This window comes from Diabrotica virgifera, chromosome 9, assembly GCF_917563875.1.
Source record: "Diabrotica virgifera virgifera chromosome 9, PGI_DIABVI_V3a".
Lineage (NCBI taxonomy): Eukaryota > Metazoa > Arthropoda > Insecta > Coleoptera > Chrysomelidae > Diabrotica > Diabrotica virgifera.
In genome coordinates this window covers 23,146,737-23,168,474 of record NC_065451.1, presented here as the reverse complement: position 1 = coordinate 23,168,474, position 21,738 = coordinate 23,146,737, and the positions used below count along the sequence as shown (strand labels likewise).

The following is a 21,738-nucleotide window of genomic DNA, read 5'->3' as shown; positions in this document are numbered from 1 at the left end:
GTATCAATTGCTGCCACATCTAGACTTCCCCTTATATACTCATTTCTAATATTATCTTTCTTTGTCACTCCACTCGTCCATCTAAGCATCCTCATTTCTACCACATGCAGTTCCTCTTTCTTTTTCACTGCCCAACATTTAGTTCCGTACATCGTAGCCGGTCTTATGGCTGTTTTATAGAATTTTCCCTTCAGCTTCATGGGAATTTTTCTGTCACACAACACACCACTCGCTTTTTTCCACTTCATCTATCCAGCCCTAATTCTACTGCATGCATCTCCATCTATTTCTCCATTACTCTGTAATACCGATCCTAGGTACTTAGAACTATTGCTTTTCACAATCATTTCACCATCCAAAAATACCATTTTATTTGTAGTAACTCCATCTTTAAATAAACATTCCAAATACTCTGTTTTTGTCCTACTTAGTTTTAAACCTCTTTCCTCCAGAGCTTGTCTCCACTGTTCCAGTTTTTGTTCTAAGTCTCTTTCACTATTTCCTGTTAACACTACATCATCAGCATACATTAGGCACCATGGAATGCTACCCTGTAGTTTCGCTGTTATCTGGTCCAAAACTAATGAGATGTTTCTCTTTCTAATTAAATGATAAATATACAAAATTAGATTTCATTAATTTTTAAACAAAGTTTTAGCTTCTCAATAGGCAGGTTATTTGACAATTAGTATACGTCCGGAAGAACTTATTTAACAATAAAAAGTACAATATTTTCAAGAGAAAAAATATGCTTCAAAAAGAGACTCAAAATAAAATATGCAATATTTTTGCCTGTGGTTGTATTATGTGTTGGTACTTTAAACCGTGTATCACAAAAACTGTAAACTATATTTACATTTTTTATGAAGACACACTATAATTGAAATATGGAAGTTTTGGAAAATGAGGGTGAGTTTTTTTGTTTAATTCTAAAATTAGTGTTATCAGGTCATTTTACAAAAATGTCTTATGGCTTTTGCCTTTTTAAATCTCATCTTTTACATCTCGATTTTATTGAATTCATTTTACGGAGAGTTCTATTTTTTCTTTCGATTTTGATTTACTTTTGTTCTATAATTAGTAGCTACAATAGGACCAATCTTCTTTATCTCATTCGTTCGCACATGTGGCGACTACAAACACTTTATCCCAAATCCTTTTGTATTCCAATATTATCATTCATTTTCCTTTATCTCTAGGTATGTTGTTCTCCAAGTTAAAGTTCTAGACAATTTTATATCTTCATCATCTAGGCTCCAACGTCCACTGCTAGATATAGGCTTCTCGTATTATTTGAATTTAGTTCGTTTTTGCGCCACCTGAGTCCAATTTGTAGTCCATCTTTTATGTCGTCAGTCAACTACTCCCTCAGGTCTTAAAGCCAGGATATTGTTCGTCTTGTCACATTCTTGTGTCAGAATTAGAATAAGTAATAATAAGGGAATATTAGAGATGCGAAAGAGAAAGGAAAAATACTGAGATACATCTATGGACGAAGGAGATTAGAGTGAAACAGAAACTGAAGATAGGTGAGAATTCCGCATTATCAATTTGGTCAAAGTACAAAGATTTAGATGGTTAGAAATTTTTGCTACACAAAAGGTTTATTAGTCCAAGAAGGCGAGGCAGGACGATAAAGAGATGGCGGATGGAAACAATACTTCCACAAAGTTTTGTATACTTCCACAAAATTTATTACAACTATGTGACTACAGTTGTTTTGGTAGAGTGCCTTTCTCAAGCGGTTTAGTTTACCATGTTTTTGCCTTTTTAAAGTCTTTAACTGAAGAGGTTGAGAAGTGGGGAGCTGATTGTCTCGAGTTGGTCATTCAGAATTATATCCGTATTTTTTAATTAATTAATTTCCATAGATTCTAATAAAGATAGCTTAAGACCTTTGCAGAAAGAAATTTGCAGAATTTGAAACTCTTCATTACAATAATGATTATGATCTAGATGGTTAAGTGCGTATGTAGAAGTGTCTGTTTTTCTATTGTTGAAAGCCCTTTTGTGTTCTGCTATCCGTTTGTCAAAGGTTTTGCCAGTTTGACCGATGTAAGTTTTCGGACAGTCACTACAAGTTAGTTTGTAGACACCACTCTGTAGCTGTTTTCTCTTTGGGCTCTTATTGTTCTGAATATATTTGCTTAAGTTGTTGTTAGTTCTGAAAGCTGGTGTTATTCCTTTGTTTTTTATGTATCTGGCTATTTTTGTTGTTATCTTGCCAGTATTATGTGATAGAGCACAAGGTACTAGGTTCTTTCTGTGGTGGTGGATAGACTAATTTCAGGGCTTTTTTACGGAGTTTTTGGTTTAAAATTTTTTTAATTGTTTGTTCGTTATAGCCCTTGATTACTGGTATTTGTTGAATGATGTTCAGTTCTATTTCGAAGTTATTTTTTGACATGGGAATTTCTGTCAGTCTATGTGCATATCATGCTATGGTAGGCTGCTAATTTTTGTTGTGTAGGATGGGATGATGAATTGTGTATAATTGTGTCAGTATGGGTAGGTTTATGATATACGGAGAACTCATGTTTGATAGGGGTTCTTATCTTCAAACAAAATTCTAGTTTTATTTTAAAAGATTTTTCCAAAACATTTGCTAAATTTAAAGTAAACGCGCCACAAAAGAGTAATTTTAATAGAGTTTGAATTTTTAAACTCATTTGTGGCGCGTTTACTTCAAATTTAGCAAATATTATGGAAAAATATTTTACAACAAAACTAGAATTTTGTTTTGCATCAAAATGATAACACATTTTCGCGGCACGTAATATTCATATCAGCTTTTTTGTAGCTGGAATATTGTATCCGCCACTCATTTTTACGGCGTTTAGATTTTTTTATTCTTGTATCAGGAGTTTTTCAAAGTTATTTATAAATTAAATGTATGAAGTTAAATGCAATATTTCTCGATTAGGTATACGTTAAGCTTTATAAGTAGTCGGCTTTGTCGCATTATCTCCCAAATTTTCTAGTGTCTATCGAATGTACACTAGATTTTTTTTCTATTGGCATATGAATGGGTGAGTCTTTTCCTGAACTTTAAGATGGGAGGTGGCCCAGGTCAGATTTAGAAAATCGAAAATTTCGTGTATATACAGGTTGAGGCAGATAACTGGCCTATTAGAAATATCTCGAGAACTAAAAGCAACAGAATCATGAAATTTGGAATACAGCGGTTTTGAAGGATGATCTATTAAATGAAAATATTTTCATCTCTTTGCAACTTCCGGTTATACCGGAAGTTGCTTATAACTTTGTGTTTTTTTTTAAATGGGACACCCTGTATATTTTTACATTTTTGGATTCTCTTTGATGTCTTCTTTCTTAAAATATGAGGATTTGTAATGTTATACAGGGTATTTTAAAAGATAATTACGTTTTATTATTAATTTCGTAGCAATGTTCACGCCCTGTAGAATTGTAGTTGTTTGACAACTAAAACTCTACTTACGTTCAAATGATTTTTAATATAGTCTACTATCATTAAAAATCATTAGTATAGCTAAATTTTTAATTTTATTATACAGGGTTGGTCGAAACTCGGAATGAGTATTTCCTGAGTTTTCTTAAATGGAACACCCTGTATTTTAGTATTGTAATGAAATTATATTTTATAGTACTTTTTATTTCCCTATACCTAACTGCTTTAATTTGTGCTTAATTGTTAGTCGCACCAACAATCTTAACTACGTAGGTATTTTGATAGCTAAACCATTATTGGTAATTTTAAGGATCAGTCTGGATTAATATGTATTTATTTATGAAAAATTATTTGTAATTGAATATTTTCACGGCCAACCTAATAAAATTTTACGTATTTTTTGTTGCAATTAATGTTTAGATTTAATCACCAATAACTCACAAATTAAAGCAGTAAGGTATAGGGAATACTTATAAAATAAAAAAGTACTATGAAATATTATTTCATTACAATACTAAAATACAGGGTGTTATAATTAAGAAAACTCAGAAAATATTCATTCCGAGTTTCGACCAACCCTAATAAAAACCAAGTTATAAGCAAGTTCCGGTATAACCGGAAGTTGCAAAGAGATGAAAATATTTTCATTCAATAGATCATCCCTCAAAACCCCTTTATTCCAATTTTCATGATTTTGTTACCTTTAGTTCTCGAGATATTTCTAAGAGGCCAGTTATCTGCCTCACCCAAAATAGTGTCGCGTGTAGGGGGATTGTGCGCCACTGGCGAGAACTGCCGTTCTCTGGTAATGAGTATTGTAAAACAATCTCATTTTGCCCTGGATCTTCAAGGTATGTAGTAAGTTAAAATAAATAAGACAAGCACTTTTAAAAATTATTATAATTAATCTTTAAATTCTTCTTTTTCTTTGTATAGACATGATTCTGTCTGTTTTTTTCCATGTGCCTCCAGTAAATTGTCGTTGCATCGTTTTCTTGGTCTTCCCACTGATCGTCTTCCTATTGGGGAACCGTCCCCCGCCGTCCTTACTAGTCTATTAAATAGAAGCCGAATAGCCGAATTGTCATTCGGCTTATGTGGTCATTCCGTTCTATTCTTCTGTTTCTTACCCAGTTATTAATATTCATCGGATCATTTAATTCGTATAAATTTATTTATTTTAGATAACGAACCAGCAACTTTTGAACAAGCAATCAGAAAAACAGGGTTTGGGAAATTTAACGTTACTCTTATGGCGCTCACATTTTTTGGTATATGCTCACCAATGTTTGAAACGACCAATATGTCCTATATTTTTGCTTCTGCACAGTGTGACTTAGACCTTAGTTTACAAGATAAAGGATATCTTAATTCGATGGTATATGCAGGTATGTTTTTTTAATTGTATATCGAATTGTGTAGTTTGTAACAAAAATAGATTTTATTTATTTTATTGATATTTTATTTGAATAAATGTTACTATATTGTTTGTAAGCTTAATAATTTTGAAAAGACCGCAGAAAAATAATAACTTTGCTCTAAAAGACCAAATGCACCCTTGTTGCACAATAGCAATAATTGCGAAAAAACCATAAAGAACATTTTATGTAACAGTCACACGAAAGGAGGGTGTAATTAATGTAACATGAAATGAGGACAGAAATTTGACAAGATGTTGATATGTCATATAAGGGGATGTTACACAACAAAATTCAAGGCCACGTTCGCTCTAGTCTCAGAGATTTAAGGGATGGATTCTTAAGTGGTGTTAGTAGTATATTCTTATTAGCTTAGAAAAATTTAAAATTTAAAAGGATAGAAAAATCTAAATAAGGATGTAAAAAGAAAATAAAATATTGGGCGCTACTGGTTACCTTAAAGAACCAAATTTTATACAAAAAACAAATATTAAAAGAAAAATAGATAGGTACATCAAAATAAAACAAAATAAATAGTCTCACAGAAAATATACATAATATACAAAATATTATATACCCTGGTGCCCAAGGTACCTACTGTTTACCTCGTCTTGTTTAGTTTTCGGCAAAAAATTATTAAAGAGTTAGTCAAAAATCATTACTTGGGGGTTTTTGGGGTCGCTAACGACGAATATGACATCGGTGATAAGGATTAGGATCGGAAAAGTGATCTCAGGAATACCTTGTGCCCAGGGTACCTACTCTTTACCTCGTTTTCGGAAGTTTTCTCGGCAAATGCATTAAAAAATTAGTCAAAAATGATTACTCAGGGGGTTTTTGGGATCGCTGACGACAAATATGGAATCGGAAGTGATCTCCGGAGTATCTAGTGCCCAGGGTACCTACTGTTTATCTCGCGGCTAATGATTTTTGACTATTTTTTAAATGAATTTGCAGAAAACTCCGAAAGACGAGGTAAACAGTAGGTACCCTGTTCATCAGGTACTCCGGAGATCACTTCCGATGTCATATTCGTCGTCAGAGACCCCAAAACCCCCCAAGTAATGAATTTTGACTAATTTTTAAATGAATTTACCGATAACTCTAGAAGACGAGGTAAACAGTAGGTGCCCTGGGTACCAGGTATTTCGTATATCCCTTCCGATGTCATGTTACTAATGTTACCAAAGTCTGCAAAAATATGAATACGGGTTACTATGCGATCCTCCAGTTGAAAACTCTGCTTAATACCAATCAATTGATAAGTGTGTACTATGCATTGGTTTACTCATCTATGGCCTATAATGTTGTCTTGTGGGGAAACTCTAGGAACTTTTCTAGAGTTTTTATAACTCAAAAGAGAATTCTTAGACTATTGAATATTGATAATAAACAATCATGTCGTAAATATTTTATTGAACACAGACTATTGACTTTCCATGCTTTATATATTTATAAGTGTATTATTATATTAACTCATATTTATCATAGTTACCCGACAAGGCACGGGAGGTTGATAAGCGTGTGTAAACATTCCACAACTCTTTTTGAAACTAGCCCTGATTTTGCACGATCTAAGTTTTACAACTGTTTACCACTTCATATGAGAAATGAAAATAATATTCAAGAATTCAAAAATAAATTAAAATCATGCTTGATTCAATTATGCGTTTACAACTTAAATGATTACTTTGACTTAATAAAAGACTACAGGGAATGAGGACCGACAGGGTTCAGAAACGCTCTATATTCCATAATATCTTTTTTTATTAAACTTTATTTTGTTGATTGTATGTAATTGTCCTATATGACTTGTTGATTATGTTTTATGTCCTTACATGACTTGTCTTATATCACATTGTGATCGAATTGGATAAATAAAGATATTCTATTCCATTCTATTCGTAGTTAGGGGCTCCAAAAACCGCAAATAATGATTTTTGACTAATTTTTTAATACATTAAAACTCCACAAGACGAGGTAAACAGTAGGCACCCTGGGCACCAGGTACTCCGTAGATCACTTCCGATGTCATATTCGTCGTTAGTGGCCTTAAAAACCGCCGAGTAATGATTTTTGATGAATTTTTTAATGAATTTTAATGAAGAGGAAAATAGTAGGTACCCTGGGCACCAGGTACTCCGGAGATCACTTACTATGTCATATTCGTTTTCAGCGACCCCAAAAACCTCAGAAAAACAAAACTGAACTCATTTCCGCCAATGATTTGCGAGTTCTGAATTTTTTTGTCTGTTTGAGATGCACTTTAAGAATGCATTTTTTGTATGCAGTTTTACAATATTATATCAGGACTCGCGATCACAAAGTTTCCTGGCGCATTCACGAATCGAATGCAAAAAGAATTATTAAGATCCGTCTTGTCGTTTTTTTTTTCGGAAGTAAGGCCGATTTTAGTGCTTTATTGCTTCGCCTGTATCTAACAGGCAATAGGTACTCAATATCTCTCTTAACGATATAATCAGGAACGTGGCATTTGAAAAAGAACACGAGCTACAGTTAGTACTAAACAAATAAATAGGATGAAGTCATTATTTTTTATGGGGCTAGTGCGAAAAAGTTGTATTTTGATGTATAATAAAACTGTAAGAAGTCTGTTTTGTATTGGGTCCTATCTTAAGGTTCCATATTAAATTTAAATTTTTGGGAATAACAAAAAAAATAAAATTTTAAAAATTTATTTTTTATCAGTTCTTTGAATCTAAATAATTGTTGTATGATACAATATACATTTTAAGATTGGTAGTCTGATTTTGTGTTAAAAAACGGCATAGGTATGCTAGGTTAAAAAACGGTAGACTGCAACCTTAAACGAACAAAGACATCCCTTGATTCTGGTCCACAAAAAGCAGCTGATGCTTCAGTTACTAACTTGACAGTTCTTTCCACGGATTTTGTATGACAAGGTCAGTTTAAGACCTGTATGTTTTTGTAATTCCCAGAATCAATCATATCCCTTACATCTTCGTTCGAAATATGTTTTAGCAAAGAAGAGCCGTAACTTTGAATCTAGAAATAGAAATTAAGTCATTATATCTGCAGCACTAAAATTTAATGTTGGCATTTTGATTCTCCGGATCTTTTTTTCTTTCTGACTTTCTCTAGCTTTCGGCACTCTGCGTAGTCCTAGCTCCCATATATGTCTTGGTTCATCTTTCATCATACCGAGTAATACATTTTCGGGATGGGCAAAATATGCATTCCTTTGGATAACGGCATCGACAATTTTTCTTTGGTCAACTGGTAGAAATCGTGAATAATGGATCATTTGCCATAAATGTTTTGAACCATCAGAACAGCTAGGAAAGGAAAACCTTAATAAGACCGGTACTCACATACGACTCAGAATCCTGGACACTCACTAAAAAAGAGGAAACATTGCTAGCCGCCTTTGAAAGAAAAATCTTGCGACACATATATAAGGGCACAAACGAAAATGGAATTTGGCGAAGAAGGTACAACTTTGAACTATACGAAATATACCAGGATCCGGATATCATAACATTCATTAAAATAGGACGGCTGCGTTGGATGGGGCATGTAGAAAGAATGGAAGAAGGCGAAATAGCAAACAAAATATTCAAACAGATGCCAGTAGGAAAAAGAACAAGAGGAAGACCGAAGCTGAGATATTTAGAACAAATAGAAAATGATATAAAAACCTTAAAAATAAAAAACTGGAGAAAAAAAGCACGAAACAAATGAGAGTGGAGAAGACTCCTGGAACAGGCCAAGACCCAGAAAGGGCTGTCGAGCCAATGATGATGATGATGATGATGAAACTGGTGCATACACTTTTTGGATGAAACTTACTAACATAATTAATTGGGAGCTGGGGCATTCAGTTCCAACATAAAATCAAAGCAACCGATTATCAATTGTCAGCCACCTTGCGTGTGGTATTTTCCCATGTTTTTTAAGACTCAAATTATTAGGACATTTTCCCGCAGCAACTGCTTGACTGATTTGGTACAAGTACTTCTGATCGGTACTAAGGTCTGTTGTTTCTAATAATATTGCTAGGTTGTTTTCTATTGCGACAAATTCGACAACAACCTTCTCTTCACAGCGTTCCAGAAGTTTCCCTATTGGCCCTGAAAAACCAAGTGGTCCACTGGTGCGTGCATCTAACTGTTGAATTAAATGACGTAGAAATAGCTCATTGCAATGAAATAAGCATACTAGCCATTGAAGTGAAGTGCCGCAGTATTTGTGACGTAGATGGTTGGACTGTAACTGTTGACAAAGGACCAATTAATTCTTCTTCATTATCATCTGCATCAGAAGAATTTGAGTCAGACAAGCTGCCACTTATGGAAGGTTTAGAGGGATCAACGGGACATGCAGGGAACATGCTTTAAGAACAATTTCGTCGTATTATATTTTTGAGAACTAGCCTTTGCCTTCATGGTTCATATCCACTGGCCCAATTGCCATTTTTCGACAGGATCTTTGATCTTGAAGAAAAATTCGTTCATTTAGTGGTACCTTCTTGATTTTATTACAAGTACACATACACAGTTCCAGTCATGTTGCACTTGTAAGCCGCAATATTCAATAACTTTTTACACTCCTTTCGAAACTGGCAAATCTTTTCTGTTTATGAATCAGATGCTTGCTGAGTTTTTGTGTACCTATCACTTAAAATTTTGATACTCTGTATAAATATTTTTAATCATATCTTGGATGCATTTATGCGATAATGTTGGAATATAAGCTTTTATTCATATTTGTTCTACTTTCGTTGCAACGGCATTCAAGACGTCGGCGATATATGCTTTTTCTCATGAGGATCTTTAAGTGCGTCACAGTTTTTCGATTTCTTTCGAACGCATTAAATTGTATGTGACAGAAAAAAACGCACGTCGGTGATTACATTTCATCGGTGACATTTATAACATTTATTCTAGTTGTCAATAGATGGCGCTATAAACGAAAAAAAATTATTTACTAATTATATAATATATCCACGAATATAATCTTTACATTTTATAAGACTATACACTATACATATCAAAGAAAATACCATTTTATAAATGCACTAAACTCAATTGATTTGTTTTTATGCCAAATTGCAAATAAAATGTGACAACTGTCAGATTTAACTAAAATGTCATGTTAGAATAAATGTCATAAATGTGTATTATCACGGACTTACCTTTTTTTCTATCATTTGTGACGCACTGAGAAATGCTCATGAAAAGAAGCATATGTATCTTTATTATTATTTGTCAACTTAACTTCATTACGAATAAAGAGAAAACACTTTAGAATGTCACATTTAGTTGGTAAAACACGATCATTGAAATTTGATTAGAGCCATATTGATTTTTTCGACAAAAATAATTTTTTTGTTTTTTAATTTTTCAAATCCAATTTGGAACCTCAAGATATTTTTTTATTTTAAAATTCTCTCGCACCAATTGTTTTCATCACCTGACACAACTTTTAAACGATAGCCACAATAATTTTTCTTTTCTTTTATTTTTTTGACCTTTTTTGTTCCACCCTACTGTGCCGGTCATGTGGAGAAACACACAGAACATAGGTGGATTAATAAAAGTATAGAATAGAGACCAAGAAAGGCTAAGCACAGTGCAGCAACAGCCTCAAAATATAGTGGATAGACACCATAAGAGAAACAGCAGCTACATTGTTTATAGGAATCATGCAGGATAGAAATCAGTGGAATGAAATGGAAGGGACCTAAGTCCAGGAATGGGTAGATACAGTAGAAGATACAGGCTGAAGTAGAAGAGAATAATTTTGAACTAATGTCATTTTTGGGTCATCTCAGTTTTACAGATACACTAAACATCAAAATTAACGCACCCCCTTAAAAATGGGACTTTTTGATGTCTCGTATTTCCTAAACCTGTTGTCCAATTTTACTGATTTTAATAGTATGTTATAGCTTTATTTTTCACGCATATCGATGTAATAATATTATTGCTAAACATTTAAGGGTCATTGTATACCGAGTGTATACCCTGTGAAATATTCTAGCGTATATAAATATTGAAATTAATACTTAACTGTAGCCTTAGGTTTTCTTAACATTTGGTTTTTGATTTATTCGCTTATGTGGGATAAGAAAAAAGTTAGGTACTTTAACAACTAGCCATGTTATTCATTAATACAGGGTGTTTCTAAATAAGTGCGACAAACGTTTAGGGATAATTCTGCATGAAAAAATAATGACCGTTTGTTTTATAAACATATGCCCACAAATGCTTCGTTTCCGAGACACGGGATGTTGAATGTTTTCTTAAAAACTAACGACTTACTTATTGCTCTAAAACCAGTTGACATGCAAATGAAATTTGGTAAGTTTTAAGAGGTAGTTATTGCACATTTTTTGACATACAAATAAGAATGTTATATTTACCGTTGGCGTGCATACGGTATGTATATAAAATGTTTATACCCGTATGCACGCCAATGGTGAATATAAAATTCTTAATTGTATGCCAAAAAATGCGAAATAACTACCTCTTAAAATTTACCAAATTTAGTTTGCATATCTCAAAAAGTTTTAGATCAATAAATAAATCGTCAGTTTGTAAGAAATTATTCAACATCCCGTATCTCCGAAACAACACACTTGCGGACATATATTTATAAAGCAAACGGTCATTATTTTTTCATGCAGAATTACTCCTTAAAGTTCGTCGCACTTATTTAGAAACACCCTGTATTGATGAATAACATTGTTAGTTGTTAAAGTACCTAACTTTTTTATTATCCAACATAAGCGAATGAATTAAAAAGCAAAATATTAAGAAAGCCTAAGGCTACAGTTGAGTTTTAATTTCAATATTTTATATACGCTAGAATATTCCACTGGGTGTTTCAAATTTTGAGGAAAAGGCACACTATCATTGTTACACCCGGTATACAATGACACTTATCTCTTTAACAATAATATTATTACACCGATATTCTTGAAGAACAAAGCTATAGCATACTAAAAAATTACTCAAATCGGACAAGAGGTGTGGGAAATACGAGACATCAAGAATGTCCCATTTTTAAGGTGGTGCTTTAATTTTGATGCTTAGTGTATTTCTTGTAATGAAAATTAACAAAAAATAATAAAATATATTCTTCATCATGTCATCTTCTACTATTTATAATTATCGTTATATTTTTAATTTTTAGGAATGATTACTAGTTCATTTTTTTGGGGTTTCTTATTGGATATCTTGGGAAGAAAGAAACTGATGATATTTGGCTATTTCATTGATGCTACGTTTCTCATTCTAAGTGGATTTTCACAAAGTTTCTCCATGTTACTCTTATGCAAATTTTTTGGAGGTTTTATGTAAGTTAAATTTTTTTAGTGATTCAAATATTGTATTATATGTATTACATTAAATGATATTTGTATAAGAAAACCTCATCGAAGTATTGGTTTTATTGTACAAGTTAATTGTTGTCCACCTGGAGAAGTCTAACGGGATTGAAGGGGCCAAATTTTATTTTCTTTATTAATTTTAGAAATCGTGAAATTGGAAACACACTTCCTTTTTTGGAAATCGTGTATTGTACAATAACTACAGGATTATTGTTTATATTTCATTATCTATTAGGTATATAAGTTCTCAGGATTTAAGCAGACCTTAAGCAGACCTTAAGTCCTTAGAAGTCAATTAATTCCGATATTTTATTTTTAAAATCATCAGATAATATCAATGTTTTTAGAAAGAAAAATGAAAACTAGTTGCGATCTCCAAGACCTGGACCAGATACAAATATTTTGTTATGTTGGAAATCATATAGTAGTGTTTTCTCGTTTTATCTCGGTTGGCTGGGGATATTTTGTGCGTCCAAAAGACGCGACGTCCATATCAGTCCAGCGGCTTTTTTCTGAAGCAGTGCTGGTACTAACGAAAAAAATAAATATGCTCTTTAAAATATAAAAGTGTCAAAGAACTCATATCATTTGTGTGAACAGATGAATCAAGAACTCTTTAATTAAAGGATAATGTTTTTGAGGTTACAATGTAATTTAACCTATTCCTTGTGTATTTTAAGAGATTTTTTAAAAAGGATAGTGACAACTGAATAAGGGATCATTTTAAAATTAATTTAATCCTGTTTATGTCGATATTTTTCGAGTAATTTATCGATATCGTATCGAAATCAATATCCAGACGATAATTTTATAAGAGAGTATTGCGGATATCGATATACACGATATAGTCCAAGTAATGAAGCTTAAAATAGGACAAAACCTCGCAATTTTTACAGAATGGATCGATTTGCTTGAAAATTTGAGAATAAGTAGTGGATAGTCCAAGGATCAAAATCTATATGATGCCGAAAGGTGCTTTTACCATGGCGGTGGTTGCCACCCCATCTCGGGGGTGGAAATTTTATATTATATTTTGACTGCAAAAGTTGATAAAAACATTCATTCTAAGCAAAAAGTGTTCTATAAATTTTTTTGATAAAATTAATAGTTTTCGATTTATTCGCTATCGAAAGTGTTAGTTTTATATCGAAAAAATAAATGTTTTTTTATATAGGCTCATTTACGATTCACTCAATTTTTGCGGTAGAAAAAAAATTTTTCAAACCAGCTTCTTGGAAATTAAATAACCTACAATTTCATATTTAAACATTTTTTCGTATCTCTAATGCTAATCTTTCTATTCTGAAGAAAATATGATTTTTTACCAAACTACAAATATTCGTTATTCGCTTTTAACTCCAGTTTTATAAAAACTATCATTCTAAGCCAGTCAAACTTCTAGAATCTATTAATAATACATAAAAAAAGAAGAGTAAATAAGGTCAATGACCAAAAACACCGCTAACTGACCTTATTATGCTTCCAACTGGATTTCTCGTTTTTTTTTTCAAAAAAATATATTGATTTTTTAACCGTAATTTTTTTATTTTTTATTTTAGCAAGTTTTGTAAAAAATAATTTTGTAGCTTTTTGCATGATCTTTAAGCCTATTGATATTAAATTTTTTTTAAAATGCTCAGTCGCAAAAAGAGGTGACTTTGAGAGGGTTGGTAAAGGTGGTTTTTGCATGTTGTTACAAGTTTTATTTGTCAATAGCTCACTTAATTTTTGCCGTGGAAAAAATTTTTGCAAATCATGTTACTGGGAATTAAATAAGCTACAATTTTATATTTAAACATTTTTTTCTATCTCTGATTCTAATCTGTCTATTCTGAAGAAAAGACCACTTTTTCCAAACTACAAAAATTCGTTATTCGCTTTTAACTCCATTTTTTTAAAAACTAATCATTATAAACCGGTCAAACTTCTAGAGCCTATTAATAATACATAAATAAAGAAGACCAAATAAGGTCAATGACGAATTGTAATTAGGGTGGTGATTAGGGAGTTGCTTCCTATCACTTTTTCGCTGAAAAAAGTAGGGACTGACATTCTTTTCATTATAAGTCCTTAATTTTTGAGCTAGAGACCTTTGTTTTATTTCTAGAGATAGAGATTTTTAAATACTTTAAATTAGTTTAAACAAGTTGTCCTCCAAAAATGCATAGTTTTTCCGTCTTTTGACTTTGAAACTACAATATTTAGCATTTGACGAAGAAGAGCTAACATATAATAAACTATAGCTCTATTGCTATTGGCCTTAAAGGAAATTAAGAAAAACGGTTTTATGTATTTTTTCAAAAGGTACATTTTTATTAAGTAAAGTTGTTTTGATAAAACGAAAACTTTTGGAGTTATTAGCAGAAAAACAATTAAAAACATTGATTTTTTCGATATAACACTAATGGTCCAAGAGCTGTGAGACATTTTTGAGTAGGTATTTTAGGCAACCTGAAAATTTTTCAGGTGACTCTTCCATGATTACCTAATACAAAAATGCCGGTCTGGCTGGAGGGTAGCGGTTATTTTCCCCAAAAATGCCCCCCAAAATTAAACAAAAGGGTAAAAATTGTTATTACAAAAAATATCATTGAAGTGACTTTAAAGTAAATTTAAATATTCAAATATAAAGAAAATAAACAGGCCAGACGATTTGAGGGCGATTTTAACTCTGCAAGATACTTGCATGGGCGCCCCAGGATTATTTTCAGGGGATGCATCTGAACTTCAGAAAATTTCATCTGAATCTGTACATACTATTAAAGAGTATAAAATATACAACTATACATGCATAGCTATGTACATTCCTTCCGGACAGGGAGGTGCAATTGTTATTTTAACAGGGTATTTTTTAATATTAAAAATAAATATTCTAAAAAAACAGGTTTTTTTGGTGAAATTTTCCAACTGCCTGGTGATCAAACAAATTAAGCGTGCATATAAATGAAAAGCGCTATAGGTAAGCAGCAGTGTGGGAAAGAGCGTATACCGATAGCTGTTTGCGTCCTCTGTTGTAGCTGAGCGAGTCCGTTCGCTCAAAAAAATCACGTGACCTGGCGATATCCATGTTGTTGTTCCTCGAAACGTTAGAGCAATTATTATATATTATAGTTTTTTAAGTAACTTTTTTTTAATTAAAGAAAAATAATATGTACTATACAATAGATTTTGCAAATATGATAGAAAAAAAAACAAATTTATTATTATAAATATATAGGTAGAAAAGTATAAAATTATAAACTAAATTAATTCTGTGTCCGAATCTTGTACTTCTTCTTCAAACTTCTCATCTGAGCTTAAATATTCATTCTCTTCTTCTTCGTCAGACTCCCCTCGAGACTCAGATTCCTCTTCTACATGATCTAAATAGTTTTAATACGTATTTAGAATTAATTAAAAATTAAATAGTGATTAATTAGTTGAGTTGCTACCTATTCTCCGTCCTTTTATACGGAGTCGAAGCCTGGACAATCACGGGCGCATCTGAAGAAAGACTTGCCATTGTTGAGATGTGGAGTTATCGAATAATGTTAAATATATCATGGACACACGTAACAAACACGGAAACATTAAGAAAGATAAAAAAGGCAAAAGAAATACTCAACAGTATGAAGTATTAAGCATTGGTATATAAGTAAGAATACGTAGCAATTCAATCAATTAATCACTAATTAATTTTTCATTAATTCTAAATATATATTACAACTATTTACAGATCAGGTAGAATAGTAGAAGAATCTGAGTCTCGAGGGGAGTCTGACGAAGAAGAGAATGTATATTTATTTTAGCTCATTTTTCTTTTCTTTATAGTGTTGAGTATTTCTTTTGCCTTTATCATCTTTCTCAATGTTTCCGTGTTTGTTAAGTGTTGTGTCCATGATATTTTTTACTCGATTTATTATTCGATAACACCACATCTCAACAATGGTAAGTCTTTCTTCAGATGCGCCCGTGATTGTCCAGGCTTCGACTCCGTATACAAGGACAGAGAATACGTAGCAACTCAATTAATTAATCACTGATTAATTTTTAACTAATTCTAAATACATATTACAACTATTTACAGATCATGTAGAAGAGGAATCTGAGTCTCGAGGGGAGTCTGACGAAGAAGAAGAAGAGAATGAACATTTAAGCTCAGATGAGGAGTTTGAAGAAGAAGTACAAGATTCGGACACAGAATTAATTTAGTTTATAGTTTTATACTTTTCTACCGATATATTTATAATAATAAATTTGTCTTTTTCTATCATATTTGCAAAATCTATTGTATAGTACGTATTATTTTCCTTTAATTAAGCAAAAATTACTTAAAAAACTATAAAATATATAATAATTACTCTAATGTTTCGAGGCACAACAACAAGGATATCGCCAGGTCACGTGATTTTCTCGAGCGAACGGACTCGATCAGCTACAACAGAGGACGCAAACAGCTATCGGTATACGCTCTTTCTCACACTGCTGCTTACCTATAGCGCTTTTCATTTATATGCACGCATAATTTGTTTGATCAAATGGCAATTTTAAAATTTTACCAAAAAAACCTGTCTTTTTTAGAATATTTATTTTTAAAATTAAAAAATACCCTGTCAAAATAACAATTGCACCTCCCTGTCCGGAAGGAATGTACATATCTATGCATGTATAGTTGTATATTTTATACTCGTTAATAGTATGTACAAATTCAAATAAAATCTTCTGAAGTTCAGATGCACCCCCTGAAAATAATCCTGGGGCGCCAATGCAAGTATCTTGAAGAGTTAAAATCGCCCTCAAATCGCCTGGCCTGTTTATTTTCTTTATATTTGAATATTTAAATTTACTTTTAAGTCATATCAATGATATTTTTTGTAATAACAATGTTTACCCTTTTTTTAATTTTGGGGGGATTTTTGGGGAAAATAACCGCTACCCTCCAGCCAGACCGGCATTTTTGTATTAGACTATCATAGAAGAGTCACCTGAAAATTTTTCAGGTTGCCTAAAATACCTACTCAAAAATGTCTCACAGCTCTTATACTATAACACTTTCGATAGCGAATAAATGGAAAACTATTAATTTTATCAAAAAAATGTATAGAACGTTTTTAACTTAGAATGAATGTTTTTACCAACTTTTGTGATCAAAATATAATAAAAAATTTCCACCCCCGAAATGGGGTGGCAACCACCCCCATGGTAAAAGCGCCTTTCGGTATCATATAGATTTTGATCCTTGGACTATCCACTACTTATTCTCAAATTTTCAAGCAAATCGATCCATTCTGTAAAAATTGCGAGGTGAAAAGCTTCGGTTCCTGGACTAATACGATACTTCATTAGCATAACCAATATAATAGCATACTCAATATTTAAAAAGTATCGATAGTGTATCGTGTCGTGAACTACTATATCCACCATGCACCATTTTTAAATCCCTTAATAAATAGTTATATGTTTTTAGTATATGTGGCCCTTTTGCAGCTATGGCGGCTTATTTAAGCGAATTCCACTCTTCAAGCTATCGGGCCAGAATCCAGGTTGTGAGCGGATTATTTACTGGGATAGCGCAAATTATTTTGCCATTGCTGGCTTGGGCTATCATGCCGCTACCGATAAAGTGGTCACTGTTTGATGGATTTATAGGTATTTATCTTTTGTAACTGCATTCAGAATGTATTAATTCATTTAAAGTCAATGAGCTTATCGATTTAGGTATTTAAAAATGATTGAGTGTGAATAGTTATTTATGATATAAGTGTTAAAAGTACACGTTTAAGGCACGCATGTGAAAGTTATGGAATATGAGTGCCTTAAAAATGTACTTTTTAACACGCATATCATACAATATTTTTTCTACAAACGTAATTAGAGGACAATATCAACAAAAACTTTTACTTGAACTTGATTGACATTCCATTTTTATATTTTTTTGACATTACATCAAAATTGTCTATACGGTCAATACAAACTGCAGCGCCTTAAAGTTTTTAAAGCACTCGCGCTTTAAGTGACATTTTTAACGCCCGTATGGAGTGCTAAAAATTAAATTTTTAACACGGTTGTAGAAAATAGTTATTTTCCTAACAAGTGCAGAAAGTCATTCTTTTCCGCACGCGACTGCAGTTTGCCGAACGACGCGAAGCGGGAGTTCGGCAAGCAGTAGAGGCGGAAAAGAGACTTTCTGCAAGAGTTAGGAACAATATTTTTTCTAAGAGTCTTCAAAAAATTACCACATCTTAATCAATTAATTTAATTAATATGAAAATACATACACAAATTAATTCTTTGAGAAGGTTGTCAAAACCAAACTTTCAATATAATTAGTTAGCATGACGACGATCTTGGTTTCCATGACGATGATTCAAAACGACTGTTATTGTCTACCGATTTGACTTTCGAGTATTATGTCAAAATAATTTTATTTCATCGAATTGTCGCGTTAATTTCATTAAAACAGGAACACAATAAGATATATTTGAAATAAGATGGTAAATAATATCTAAATATTAGTTTATTGCATGTATTAAAATTATTTAAGGCCATATTAACATATCTAAATTAACACGCGTGCGGAAAAGTAAAAACCGCGTGCGGAAAAGTAACACGCATGCGGAAAAATAATACGCGTGAGGAAAAGTGAAACTTTCTAAACTAGAATGCGTGCGCGAAAGTAGACATTTTTGCACGCTCATAGAAAAAAGGTATTATTTGATAATTCTACCGTCTATATTAGACTAAGGCATTTAGCATAAAATACATCGATTTTTAAATGGTTACTTACATCATCTACAGACTTGATACTTTTTGGTATTGTGTTCAGGATGACGTCAGGAAAAAAGTCTGCTATAGAAAAATGGGTGGAAATGCATGACTGCACCTTCGTTAGCAACAATAAAATTTTGGAAAGCTAAATTTGTTCGTGGTCTTACGAGTGTTTTTGATGATGAGCGTCTCGGGAGGCCAAACGAAGTCATCACGCCGGAAATGACCAACAAAGTCCATGACATGATTATGGTAGATCATTGAATCAAGCTCCGCGAGTTAGTAGAGGCCATAAACACTTTCTACAAATGCGTGCACACTATCATTCACCATCATTTGGACCTGAAAAAGCTATCCGCGCGATGAGTGCCGCGTTTTCTGACAAACGACTAAATGCGGAAACGTGTGACCACTTTGGAGACGCTTTTGGCGATGATACGCTAATTTTTTCGCCGATTCATCACCATTTATGAAACCTGGGTGCATTATGACACACCGGAAAACAATGAATAGTCGAAAGAGTGGCACAAACGCGGCGAATACATGCCGAAGAAGGCAACAAGTGCACATTCGGCCGGCAAAGTGATGGCGGCTGTTTTAGTACAACGCAGCATTACTGGATCGATTCGATGGGAATTGCGTCGAAAACGCCCCAGTTTGGCGCGCAAAAAAGTGATCTTTCACCAAGACAACGCACCGGCTCACCGATCGGTCGTCGCCATTGCAAAATTACACGAATTTGGCTATAAATTGGTTAAACATCCACCCTATTCCCCAGATCTTGCCGCCAGAGACTTTTTCCTATTTCCAAATCTAAAAAAATGACTCGGAGGACTCCGTTTCGCAACAAACGATGGCGTCGTCGCTGAAACTTCAGCCTATCTTGAAGAACTCGAGCAAAAGTACTATTCGGAGGGGATACAAAAAATTGGAACAGTTTTTTTTCTTTTATTTTTCTCTGATTCTGGCTTTGGTTTAGAACTAGAACCTTTAGCCACGTAATTGTACAACTTATCACTAAGTCAGGGGAGTAATGTGTAGTAGGGATGGCTGTTTTTGACAAAACACCGGTTTTCGGTTATACCGTTTTTTTTGCTTACGGTCTAACCTGGCGGTTATAACCGGCCAAAAAACCGGTTTTTGGAAAAACCGGTTTTCGGTTTTTTTAATCCAATAGGTTACAAAGTTACATTTATAATACACTTTAGTTTGCGATACTCCATTCGACTCGATATCAATATGATCAAAATTAGTACTATCGAATTAACATGTATTACTTTTAACACGTTTATATATTTGTGGAATAGGTACATTTTAACTCATTTAATACTTCCTGTATGAGTGTATCGTTTTGAAAACGTAGCGAAATTCTTGGAGATTCGTATTCGTAATTAGTAATTCGATATTCACAGTCAGAGCATTATTTTTGGTAATCAGAAAAAGTCATTCATCCACTTTCAATGTCAAGAGTTAAGTGTGAAAAATAGATGATTACAAATACCTTTTCAAGGAAATATTATTATAATAAAACTTAATAATTATTGTTTCTGACTAGTGATGTGAGTTGTAAAATTACATAACTTACGTTACATAAATTACACGTAACTTACGGTAATATTACATGATACCCGTAACTTAATGTAATTTATGTAATTTTTGGAATTTACGTAATTTATGAAATTTAACGTAACTTATGATAAATTTACATAAATTACCGTAATTTATGTAATTACTGGTAAAATTACATATATTATGGCAACTTATGCGCGCGCAATTGTCGTAAGTGCGGTGCGCCGGTGCCGGCGCGCGCGAACCAGTGGGTGCTATTACGCTCGTCGCTCGTTAGTCGTTCCTTAGTCTGAGTCAGGCAGGTTATGTTTACATTTCTGTTATTGTATGTGTAATGTGTATGTATAAGTTAGTTTTCGACTGTTCTTTCTCTATTCATTCACGCAGCGTTGGTTACTTTACATTTATTTATAAGGAAGCACAGAAACTATAAGGTAAGAAATATATTATTTCTACAAACAGCAAAACACGTGCCGGTGATGTCCATAGCAACCTTAGATTGGGAAACACAGGGGCGGGCCTATCGCATATCGACTGTACGTTAAATCTAACGCGCGTCATTTTATATGTGGCTACAGTACTTAATTCTGAATTCGGTTTACCAAGTTTTATTCGATTTTTTAGATTAGTTTACTGTACAATAACTATAAGAATGATAGGAGCAACGGGGTACTTGTGCATGTAGCATGTGTAATTGAATTACACTGACATAACTTACTAAATAAAAAATTTTGATAACGTTGAGGGCAAAATAATGTAGTTGTCCGATCCAGTATTCTGCTTATTCGAATTTCATTAAATTGTTACACAGATTCAATTTTAATCTTTCTTCTATTTAAGGATGCCTAACAATTTTTTATGCCCTCGTGCCCATCAAATACTTTGAAAAATAATGTTTTTTCCCTTCTTAATGTTTAAGTCTACCTGAATATTTTTTTTAGGTCATAAAACATGGTGAAACGTAAGACAGATATCTGGCTTTATTTTGAAGTGTTACCTGCGGGTTCTTCTAATCAAAAGACCATAAATGTGAGGTGTAAATTTTGCAAGAGTGTACATGCAAAAAATGCTACAAGAATGAAATCTCATCTTCAACAATGCACTTATGTGCCGCATATGATAAAACTTAAATTCAATATTTTAACTCCAAAGTCAAAGGGGAATCACTCTAAATTTCCATTTGAAACATCCATGAAAAA

The 21,738-nt window shown here is 32.9% G+C and overlaps 1 protein-coding gene across 1 annotated transcript in view; it reads left to right on the top strand.

Annotated features, from left to right (window-relative positions):
• The first annotated feature begins 856 nt into the window (after positions 1 to 856).
• Positions 857 to 21,738, top strand: part of LOC114324324 (synaptic vesicle glycoprotein 2B-like) — a 75,115-nt gene continuing 54,233 nt past the window's right edge. Inside the window, exons 1-4 of the mRNA XM_028272131.2 lie at positions 857 to 909; positions 4,615 to 4,818; positions 12,028 to 12,190; positions 17,670 to 17,851. Coding sequence (XP_028127932.2) covers positions 888 to 909; positions 4,615 to 4,818; positions 12,028 to 12,190; positions 17,670 to 17,851 — 571 coding nt within the window. The 5' untranslated portion in view covers positions 857 to 887. The remainder of the gene's footprint in view (positions 910 to 4,614; positions 4,819 to 12,027; positions 12,191 to 17,669; positions 17,852 to 21,738) is intronic.